We start from the raw sequence: 12,186 nt of genomic DNA, 5'->3' as shown, positions 1-12,186 counted from the left end.
ACTGTTCATATCTGACTTTTGTTGTTGTATTTCCATAATGCAATGTGGTTTATATTGAATTCTGTCATTTGACTCGCATCGTAAAAGAGTTAGTAACTATGTCACTGCTACAGTAAAACTACCACTACCACCATCAAAAAAATTCTAAAACGTGTTAACGTTCATAACAAATATTACGTTCATGAGCCGTAGTGTGTAGGCGGAAACGGTCACCGACTGTCGTAAGTTAGCGCGATTTCACCACGATGACGTTATCGTTCCAAAATCTACTATTTGTTAGCTATTTTTGCTATAACTAGCAAGCCTACAATTTAGTTCCGACAATACTGAAATCAGTTTAGACATCAAAAAGAGGATACAGGTATGTAACTCAGCGTTAGTGACCACGACAACGTTTGTACACACTTTAGAGTCAATTTTAAATGAAAAGATTATTTGTATAAGTTAGTTAACGTTAGCTCAGAATCTAGTTAGGAGCCTACCCAACGTTAGATATAATTGGAAGAGCAACAGATTTTATGTTTGCCTTATTATTGGCTGTTACCTGAAATTACAAAGGCAGATAACGTACTTATCGAAGTTTTAGTTTTCAAACAAGTCATTCTACTCACACAGAATTCATAATGTCTCATTGGATCTGCTGTAACGCGTGTTTCACATCATCCGGCCCTGAGCGTCAGATGGCGGTCACGAGCTGCGGTCACATCATCTGCAATGTGTGCTTTCAAAGAGGTAAAACCATCGGTAAAACACAACACATAATACATTCAGTTTGTTTTAGTCATAATACATAGTGCATTTGTAAGAATTTTAACGTTACCTATTTTCATTGACGATATGCCACATGAAAAGGTACTATAGTAATTAATAGTGAACTTACATTGAGGTAAATTTGGTTTTATATTCACACATTCAGACTTTCTCTTTAATAATAGCCTATATTTTCAGAAAAGTATTCACTGCAAAGCCTAAATAGTGAAATCATATTAGCAGCCATGGGCAAAGTGCAAAGCCATGTGCAAAGTGCAACATTACTCACAGTCAAATAAATAGTGCTAATGTTGTTTTGAAGTTATATTTACATCTGATTTCAGACCGAATGTTTAAAATATCCTGGTAAACACTATAGGGAGCATGCCACAAGTTGTTACTGAAGGAATGTGAGAATATAAAACCATCTTTACCTCAGTGAAACAATTCAGGTGAAGTTGGTTTTATATTTACACATTCAGACTTTCTCCTTAATAATAGCCTATATTTTCAGGAAAGTATTCTTTGCAAATTCTAAATGGTGAAATCATATTAGCAGCCAACGACTATCAAAGTACAACATTACTCACCGTCAAATAAATAGTACTAATGTTGTTTTGAAGTCATATTTACATCTGATTTCAGACCAAATATTTAAAGGATTATGGTAAACAGTGTAGGGAGCATGTCACATGTTGTCATTTAATGAATGTGCGAAATATAAAACCGACTTTACCTTAATTAAACATACTATAGTGCTTTTGAACGATTCTGTAGTAAAGTGTAGCATACTGTATAATAGTATTTACAATTTTTTCTTAAATGAACGACTCAATGAGACTGTAGTATTGGTGAACTGATTAACTGTAATGAATACTGTTTTAGTATACTTTAGTTTTTACTACTGCAGTATACTGTGGTGTATTATAGTATAATATACACTGTAGTTGTACAAACAGTATATTGATTCATTTGTTTTCATTTTACTATAGTAGTATTACCACTGCAACTCTAGAATTACCAAGTATTTGACTATAGTGTGGCTTAAAAAAGTAAATGTGTGGATATATTGACCTCTGCTGGAGATAATGCAGTTTTACAGGGGAAATTCTGTCTTTGTTTTCCACTTCAGGAAAGCAAAATTTGTGTCTGATTTGCAAAGCAAAATGTCAGATCTCTCCACTTTCTGATAAAGTAAGATACAAAATTTCTGTCATCGAGATTATTATCAATGAACTATGCCCTAATCTGTGTATTACTCTTAAAGAGCTGCTCAGACGTTTTTTCAGATATCAGTTCAGTTGCAGTCAAGTACTTCTCAGAGATAAGCAAGGTAATCCTGTACTTAGTTGAATAGATCGCAGCTTTGTTAATCAGGCATGCGCTCTTGACATAAACATTTCTGTTATTTATGCGTTGCAGGTCTTACAATTCCAGGGCAAACACCAGAAAAGATTGCTGGCCCACTATCAGCAGACGGTGAGACCATCTGACCTTAATGTGAACATATGATGGTTTGGTGACACACTACATTAGTTATGAAAAAAGAAATATATTTCTTAAGTATTTTAGCTTTTTATTTATTTAATTACTGTAACATTGTAAGAAGCATTTTCAAGGTGTTCTATCACCACAGCCGAGGGTGAATATAATTGATCTGACAATTAGAATAATCATAACTGCACAGATTTAGAAATTTTATATTAAAGACTTATTAAAAAAAGTTATCTTTGCTTGTTTTAACATGATTTTCAGTCAAAAATATTTATTTTCAAATTTCAAGAAACTTTAATTTAGATTCCACCAAAATGTCATTTCTTTTACAACTTTTTTTTTATTATGAGGAGGATGGAGTTTTTTTTTCTATCAGATTTATAATTTCAAACCCACTAGAATCCAGGATCTGGATATAAATTTCAACATTAATAAATACAATACTACAATTGCAAGTTGTATTTTTTAAGAATTTATTTATTTTTTGTATTTAAGCTAACATGAACAAACAATGGAATTTTTTTTATGTTAAAAGGATTAATACAAACTCTAACTTTAGATACTTGTAGTTAAAGGGATAGTTCACCCAAAACTGAAAATCCTGTCATCATTTATTCACCCTTTACTTTTTTCAAACCAGTTTGAGATTTGCTTCATAAAAAACTGACTTCCATAGTATTTTTTTTTTCTGCTATGGATGTCAGTCATGTTTTATTTTGTGTTAAACCGAACAAACAAACAACGAAAAATTGTTTGGGACAAGGGTGAGTAAATGATGATAGAATGTTCAGTGTTGGGTAAACTATCCCTTTAATGTATTGACTTACATACATTTTTGGGACCTTATCGGATAACGTAGGGCTGGGCGAATAATCGAAAATTATATGAAATCGTTCGACATTCAGAACCTAAAAATCGATAAAATTTTTCCAGGTAAATTTTTTAAATTACTTTCACTACTGCGAGTGGAGTCACGTGACCCAGCTCTGTTAAGGCTACTTTATACTTCTGCGTCGAACGCACGGGTATGAACTAGTGCAACCTTCGTGTGATTGCATACTTTTGTGAGTACATTACATGTGAGCATATTTTTTGTACAAAAATTATCAGTGAACTATGAAGGCAAATAAAATTAATAAATAAAATAATCGTTCATTAATTGTAACCAAGTTAAAATGTTCAATTAATCAAGGTTTAGATTTTAGGCCAAATCGCCCAGCCCTAGGATAATGTTATTAATATTTTTATATGTGGATGCAAATATGGATGCAATGTGGAGACATGTGGAAGCAAATATGTATTATTCTTTTAATAATGTGCATAAGGTAAGATTCATGTTTACCAAGTCAAATTAATGTCCTACAACACTCCTGAGCACAGATTGAAAGAATGAAGGAAGAAGGACTGAAAATGCAACAAGAGATGCAGAAGATGTCTAAGTACGTACGAGTATTGCAGCAATACAGCCATTCCTTTTTGTTTGTCTTATTTATTGTTTTTATTTTCTTACAGGAAAATAGCAGAACAGAATGCCTACATATCAAAGCTAGAGACGACTGTTCAAAATCAAAGGTATCAATATGAATTTCTTAATAGATTGAATATAAGAACTCTTTAGATTTGATCAAATCCTTGTAAGAAGTTGCACAGGTAAATTTGAAGTAAACTTTACTAATGTTTTATTAAGTACAGTTAACTTGTCAATATCATTTAAAATTGACTTAATGTTTAACCTAACATCTAAATAAAGTTCAATTGAATTGATTATCCTTAATTTTAAAGATTTATTTAAATTAATCAAGTACATTTAAGTTCTTTTGTTTTAGAAAAAAGAGAATTGCTTTTATCAAATTATGTCATTATTATTTAGTTTTCCTGTAATGCTTCCGCTCTGTTTGTTTTATATATTTGTGATAAACGAATGTAACGTTTTTGTCAGCATTTCTGGCTATCCCAACCAAGTCAATACTTTTCTATTAAAATGTACTTAATATTACTCGGTTTATTTGCAGTTAATAGAAAACATTTAGATATTACAAGTAAATGGATACTAAGGTTTATTCAAACCTTTCCATCCAGTTCATTTATTACATGAATTATGTAAATATTTAATATTTTACTTAGGAAATTCTAGTTAAGTGTGACATGTAATATTATATTTAATAGCAGCAAAATGACAGTAAATTTCTTAGATTTTACCAAACTTAAGTTTTTTTTTCAATGTACAGGGCTTGCAAACAGCATTCACACACTCTGAAAAAAGTTTCAGTAACATTGAACCCCAGAAGAAATACCTTTAGTTAAATTTAGGATATGTGGCATTATTGGTCAAGAAAACTTTTATATATAAAAAAAAAATCATATATTTTTTAAATCATTCTGATATTGATATGAATGTGAAAAGGTATATTTTCTTTCATATTAAAAAATAAAATCAACATTAAGCTTTGGAAGCTCAGTTTCAGTCTTGAGTGTACAGTGCATGGATCCCGCTCTGCACATCTGTCCAGTTTAATCTTTTCTGTTCTTCTTGGCAGAACTGCTCAATCAGTCAGTTAGCATGGAGATGTCAATGTCAAGTCAACCAGTGAATTCTCAGTTGGCCTGAGATCTGGATTTGGCATTCGGCCATTTCTCTGTAGCTGTAGGGTCATTTTTTACTGGAAAACAAACGTTCACCCAAAAACCGCAGGTGTCTTGAAAACTATGTCAGTTTTTTTAAATTTTTTATTCTGACATATGTTACTATCTTTTCAGGGCCTGGGCAGTTTTTTTTAAAGTCACTGATAATATGAAGAAATTTTTCTTGACCACCACATCAGCATCATAGAATGATCTCTGAAGTGTGACATGACATTGAAAACTGGAATAATGACTGCCAAAAATACATTAGATACCAAAAAATAAGAAAAATAATAACATTAGGCAAGTCAAACAAAACGTACTGTTCATATTTACTGTAAATGTGTGTAATGAAGTGTAAAATACACTCAAAACAATATTTTTGCTGCTTGTTCAAACTACTTGTAAAAATGAGCTGAAAAAATTGTTGAGATTTATTTAGTACAACTTAATTGTTTTATGGTCAATCAACTTAAATTTGTTAAGTTAACTTAATCGATTTGTGTTGGGACAACAAGTGTAACTCAGCATTTTTTACAGTGTAAAGTGACATAAGAAAATACAACAGATGATAAATGTACAGTTTGTATGTTTTTTCAATGCAACACTTGTCTCTGCTATCTCTATAGTTCAAGACTGGCATTACAGTCCAGCCGAGATTTACCATCAGCAAGTCTAAGACCAGGTGAGTTTAGCATTTTTAGCTCTTAATAGATTTGTACAATTACATACTGTATTGACGTTTTGTTTTGTTTTTGCCATTGAAGAAATCATTTTGCACTTGAATTAATTATTTATGGTATTTTAACATATTCCACAAAATATTTCATTATTTAATTTTAGTTAAGGTATTTCCAAACAATGTTACAATATTACAGCATTTGGCAATCTTTTGTCAATGAAAATAGTCATTCATCGTTAGTTGTTAATAACTCACAGTGCAATAATTAATGTTAACAAGCACATCTTTATTAATAATGCATTAGTAAATGTTGGCCTATGCTGTACGTTGATTTTATTATTGTTAGTTCATGTTTGTAAATACATCAAGTGACATTAATGGAACCTTACTGTAAAGTGTGACAAAAAAGATAATTGTTACAGTTTTTCATCACAATTCTGAGATTGTATCTTGCAATTCATATATATATATATATATATATATATATATATATATATATATATATATATATATATATAAATATATATGCACACACATAAATATTTGAGCTTTTCCCATGAAAGTGTGAGATGAAAATTCACAATTGTAAGTAAGAAATGTGAAATTTCCTTTTTTAATGTTCTTATATTGCTACGGAAACAAGCTTCCATTATGATCAGATTGTCCACACTCTTACAGCAGTTTCAAATATTTTAGTCTTGGTCTCTGGGATATAATTAGTTTTTGTGAGGTATTATACTATTTCTAAGACCTGCTTCACTTTATTTCAGCTTCATCAGTGACAAAAATCCCCTTTTGTTCTCCACTCTCACTGTCACGATCCTTATCCAATGCTAGCCTGTAAGTATACATTCTGATCAGCTTTAATCTCTATAGAAGGTTCAAATAGAGTTAAAATAACCATAAAAAATGTAAAAAAAAAAAAAAAAAGCATTCACATTTCATGTAGTGTGTCTATAATTAGAAACTCTAAACCATTTAATAGTTGTAAAAAATAATAATTGAACCGTAAAAAGATGTCTAATTTCAGCTACAGTATCTGTTTACTTATTTTTTATATCATTCCATTTTAAAATTCGATGAAATAGTACTTTAAACAAGGATGGTCATGCTTGTGATTGATTGTAATATATTTTTGTTTTCAGAGCTGAGAGTACAGAAATGGACAGCAGGGGACACTCTCACAAAGTAAACGTCCTCTATTTTCTATGTATATTTCTTGTGTGATTTGTAATAGAGTATATACTTCTCTGTTGTCACCTTGCAATTCTATACTTCTGTTTCTCCATCTAGACGGATGGATTGAGCAGAATATGTCTCAGAAGCTCACCGCAAAACTGCCGCATAGGTTTGTCAGAAATGTTTTGCTCTTTTCAGATTTTTAGCTCTTGAAAATTTTGGTTTGTATGTGATGAAATATATGCATGTTGAATATGTTGGACTGGGTTTGTTACAAATGCACGAATGGAGATAATTTGGTCTGTAATTTTGAGCCTGATCAACAACAATCAACATATTGACCAATATAATAACCAGTGTTTTTCTTATTTACATTTAAACACTTTAATTAAGAAATTATTAACTTATAGTTTATTCAATTATTGAAATTAGCTTTACTTCACAGTGCATATTTACAATCAGGTATAACACAGTATTATAGTACCACTATTGTTAACAAAACTTTCTAAAAGAAAACAAAAATTGCAAAAATTATGCTTTTCTGAGAAAGTTTTAGAATAAACAGTTTCTAAATGTTTTCAAAATGATTCAGAATATTTAATTGATTACTTTCATATTATTTGAAAGCAAGTGGGTAGCACGATCGTCTCACAGCAAAAAGGGCGCTGGTTCGAGCCCCGGCTGGGTCAGTTAGCATTTCTGTGTGGACTTTGCATGTTCTCTCCGTGTTCACGTGGGTTTCCTCCAGGTGCTCCGGTTTCTCCCTGTTCAAAGACATGTGGTATAGGTAGGCCCACACAGAATCTGCGCGTGCAGAATTGCGCAGATTTTTAGCCCAGCATCAATTCTGTTTATTTACTTGAGTAAATGTGTGTAAATCTATATTTATTCAGTTTTTTATTAATTACAGTAATATTATTGACTAATATGAAAATGTTCATCTGATTTATGTACAATGCAGTTTGTAAAGGAATATTTTCTGTCTTTTAGTAGATATATTATATGAGAGACTAGCTTTTTTTACCAAATAAACTGAATCTAATTGGATTTGCATTTTAAACATTAAACAAAAGTTACAATGATATTATTTTTTATTTCATGTATTAAGGTTTTAGTTATGATACTCCCAAAATAATTCTGCAGAATTCCGCAGATTTTTAGCCCATCATTGATTCTGTTTATTTACTTGAGTAAATGTGTGTAAATCTATATTTATTCAGTTTTTTATTAATTACAGTAATATTATTGACTAATATGAAAAGATTGATCTGATTTATGTACAATGCAGTTTGTAAAGTAATATTTTCTGCCTTTTAGTAGATATTTTATATGAGAGACTTGCTTTGTTTACCAAATAAACTGAATCTAATTGGATTTGCATTTTAAAACATTAAATAAAAGTAACAAAGATATTATTTTTCATTTCATATATTAAGGTTTTAGTTATGATACTCCCAAAATAATTCTGCAGAAATCCAAAACCAAAATTACCCATCTGGCCCTAGGAATAGGTGAATTGATCAAACTAAATTGTCCCTAGTGTATGTGTGAGTGCAAGCGTGTATGGGTGCTCCCAGTGTTGGGTTGCAGCTGGATGGGCATCCAGCTGCATAAAACATATGCTGGATAAGTTGGCGGTTCATTCCGCTGTGGTGACCCCTAATTAATAAAGGAACTAAGCTGAAAAGAAAATGAATGAATTAGTGAATTATTTTAACTTATAGAATTGGACTGACTGGATTATAGAATTGGACAATTTATCTTGTGTGAAAGCGATCATGTACTTATTTTTACAAACAGTTTTATTTTTTCTCCTACACATTTTGTTGTTTCTTTGAAAAAGGTGGATCAGTACTTGGATTGTTTGAATTAATAAGATTTGCGGAATTAAAATTATTAGGTAATTATTATAGGACATTTATGTTTAACAATTACACATAGACATGCATTGGGAATCAATTGTATATGCTTTTTCTAAACCCATCTGTTTGCATTAAATTCAACACATGTATAAAATCAGAATTTATGCAGAAAAACTTTACCAACCCTTTACACAACTTTTCAGATTTTGACTTATGTATTTGTGCGCACCTTTTTGGAACTATAATTAATGTGAAACGCACGATACAAGTATAAAATACAACTCTAATTGAAACAAGTACACAATTATACAAAAACAACTTGAATTGAAAATAAAAAACTACATTACTCATGATGCATTAAATTCCACCAGTCAGCTATGAATGAGCAAAGATTTTTAGCTCTGCCCACTTCTGTGAAGCACCACAAATTACATAACTGATATAGGTCTGCCTATATGCTTATTTTACAATAAACCTGAAATATATTGTTTCTAGAGACAAAAGCAACAATCTTTGTATATAACAAATATAAACCGATAATCATTCATTTTCTTTTCAGCTTAGTCCCTTTATTAATCTGGGCTAGCCACAGCGGAATGAACCTCCAACTTATCCAGCATATGTTTTACGCAGCGGATGCCCTTCCAGCTGCAACCCAACACGGGGAAACGCCCATACACTCGTGCATTCACATACACTATGGACAATTTAGATTAACCAATTCACCTATTCCGCTCGTCTTTGGACTGTGGGGGAAACCGGAGCACCCGGAGGAAACCCACACGAACACAGGGAGAACATGCAAACTCCACACTGAAATGACATCTGACCCAGCCAGGGCTTGAACCAGCGACCTTCGTGCTGTGAGGGGATTGTGCTACCCACTGAATCATCATGACATCCCAACTAACCAATATAATATTTTATATTTCTCCATATTTCATTTGATTTTGCCATTCATAGTGTTCATGTGAATGTAGTTTTTTCTCATTAATGTCAGCCAAAGTCCACGTGAACCAGAGGTTATTGAGAATTTTATTTCAGTGTGATGATCTACTTTCTACTGAAATGGAATATTGAGTAGGGGTGTGGTTAAGATTATTGTGGCTGAAGCTGCCAAACTGACAACAGTTGAGAAGGACCGCCACTCCAAATGCGAAAGTGGCCTACTTCCATGGATACATTTTAATTAATCGAGCACACGTTCAATTTTCATGTACTGTAATGTTGTGATTAACCTCATAGCTGGTTGGTTTGGTTCATGTCATTTTTTTAAGATCCACTTAAAATGCACTGATTTTAAAGATGCACTGGGCCCGAATGCACTCTATTGATTTTGATAATACTAGCTACATTTCGCCAGTTTGAGTAGAAGCTTTTGTCAAATATATCAGCCACCTTTTCTTTTCAAATCCTCTCAAAAGGGTTCATAGCGCTTCTGACATCTCCAAAGCTGCACTCTTTTCACAATGATATCACCAATCCATTGATACAATCTGGCTGTATACTTTGTTCTGCAATGAATGGTCTCTTCCATTTAGGTTCAGTTCCTCACAGAGCATCAAGTCAGAGCACTCTGGGTAACCATTCAGTGCCATTCAGTGCCACTGTCAGGTATTTTTTCCACTAAAAGAATGACTCCACTGTCTTGTATCTTGGAAAACTCTTCTGTCTTAGTATGGACAGCCAGAGTAACTGGAGAAGTATCTCTTGCAGTAGGGAATTCTCCAGTGGTCTACGGGAGCCCAGGATCAGTCCATCCCAAAATGTGCCCTACCGCAGTGAGTCGCCATGGGAAACGCCAGTGTTCAAACTCCCCTCGGTCTTCAAATTTTCATCAGTGTCCTCTCTGGGACCCCCTTCGTGACATACACTCCAGTCCAGAAGCAACACAGCTAATCACATCTCAGACTATTATTATATGTCACAAACCTGCGCTATTTTTACCAGATACGCTTTGGAAAAAGACTTCAGGGCTATTAATGTGATCTGCATGCAGGCCTCTAGTCACTGCAGCGCTGACCTGTAACTGACTCTTCAATGAACATCTGTGCTCTCGTTTCCATAAATGTTCCTGTGTTTCGTAGCGATTAATCACAGACCCTCGTTGAATGGTTTGTGAGTGTGAATTTTAATATGCCCCCTTTCCCCCCCTCATGACTCGCATTTTGTCAGCAGCATGTGCTGTTAATCACATCCAGTATGTTTTCTACAGCATGTTTCTTTTTCTAACACACTGATGCCATTGTACTGAGGTGTTCAGACCTTGTTCGCAGTCATTAAAATGATGCATCTGCTAATGTGGCTTGAGTTTGTTTGAGTTTTTCTGGCGTATCTTGTTTGTTATCTTGGTAACTCATCAAAGATGAAGTCGTGAGATTTGTCTAATCAAATCTTGGCTTCATCCAAACAAATCGGCGGGAGTTTAGAGGCGAGTAGTCTTCGGAAAATGTTGGCGGTATATGTTTGTATGTCTCAGACTGTATTTGGGATATTCAAATAAGCAAGCTAGACCTAACTCAAGGCCTGGTTAGAAAATTGTTACAGTGGGGGGGGAATTGACACCCCCCAATTAACGCATGATCCCCCCTGAAGGACACCAAAACAAGACGAATGGGGGGAGGGGGTCAGCCATTTAATAATAAGAAATTGCTTTCTCTGATCTTAAATATTAATGATTAAAAATGAATAAAATAAACGGTTCATACCATTGTGAACGCATAATCGTGCCAATCACTGCTAGGAAAAATATCATTTAACAGTCTGAAACTAGCAGTTCTAGAGCACCGACAGACATTAAGTACTAAAACAATTTCTTGTAAAATAGGTGTTTATATCTGCATGTAGCCTAAAAAAAGGAAAGACAATTTATAGGCTACTGTTTGATACAGTAACCTCTAAAATAGTCACTAAATATCTCTCAAAACACTGAAAACTGATACATTTTATTAATAAATTTGATTTACAGAAGCATGTATTACCAAACTTAAACTTGACCCCCCTGATTAATGTATAATTCACACTGGACCCTGTCCCTATATGTAAAAGGAATTTTAGTTTCTTGTGTAAAGATCCAATTTATACTGTGGCTCTAAAATATTATTTGGGAAAAAAAAAATCTGTCTTTCTAGGGTACGTTTTTATGTTTACTCTTTGTAATGTTGTATTTTATACATTTTCACTTATCAATTTAAATACATTTTGTATTTATTTGAAACATTTTCAAACATTGTATATTTTATATTTTATTACAATTTTATTATTTAATCAGATTTGTCATTTTTACTGTCCCCAAACATTGCAAAAATGTTATAAATATTGCAGATAATAGAATTACATTTTAAAAATCTATTTCAAATGACAAATATGACTCTAAAAATTATTAAGTATTGAGTACAACGATGGGCTGCACAACGTTTGCTGTAAGAAAATAAGTAAATAATTGATTAATAAAAACGTATTAATTATAACTTATTTTGTTCAGAAGACGGAACAACATACATTATAGTAACTTACTGGGCTGAGTAAATGACAAGGATTTTCTATAAAGTTTTGAAAACCTTCAACGCCATGTTTTATTAGAAACTGATGCCCCCA

General features: G+C 32.7%; 1 protein-coding gene across 1 annotated transcript; it reads left to right on the top strand.

Moving 5' to 3' along the window:
• Positions 1–623: 623 nt before the first annotated feature.
• LOC130241214 (probable E3 SUMO-protein ligase RNF212) lies at positions 624–10,778 on the top strand. The gene is made up of 12 exons (XM_056472934.1): positions 624–732; positions 1,883–1,944; positions 2,018–2,083; positions 2,173–2,229; positions 3,625–3,683; positions 3,757–3,816; positions 5,496–5,551; positions 6,319–6,388; positions 6,694–6,736; positions 6,842–6,896; positions 10,014–10,203; positions 10,321–10,778. The coding sequence occupies exons 1-12, from the start codon at positions 624–626 to the stop codon at positions 10,454–10,456; spliced, it is 963 nt and encodes a 320-aa protein (XP_056328909.1). The 3' UTR covers positions 10,457–10,778.
• Positions 10,779–12,186: the final 1,408 nt, after the last annotated feature.

Source organism: Danio aesculapii, chromosome 14 (assembly GCF_903798145.1).
Source record: "Danio aesculapii chromosome 14, fDanAes4.1, whole genome shotgun sequence".
Taxonomy (NCBI): domain Eukaryota; kingdom Metazoa; phylum Chordata; class Actinopteri; order Cypriniformes; family Danionidae; genus Danio; species Danio aesculapii.
This window is presented reverse-complemented; position numbering and strand designations above follow the sequence as displayed.

What these genes read in the sequence shown, in the direction of transcription:
- LOC130241214 (XM_056472934.1), top strand. Translation starts at nt 624, where the DNA reads ATGTCTCATTGGATCTGCTGTAACGCGTGTTTCACATCATCCGGCCCT. An exon ending in TGGCCCACTATCAGCAGACG is followed by an intron (nt 2,230 to 3,624) that starts GTGAGACCATCT and finishes TCCTGAGCACAG; the next exon opens with ATTGAAAGAATGAAGGAAGA. An exon ending in TCCTTATCCAATGCTAGCCT is followed by an intron (nt 6,389 to 6,693) that starts GTAAGTATACAT and finishes TTTTGTTTTCAG; the next exon opens with AGCTGAGAGTACAGAAATGG.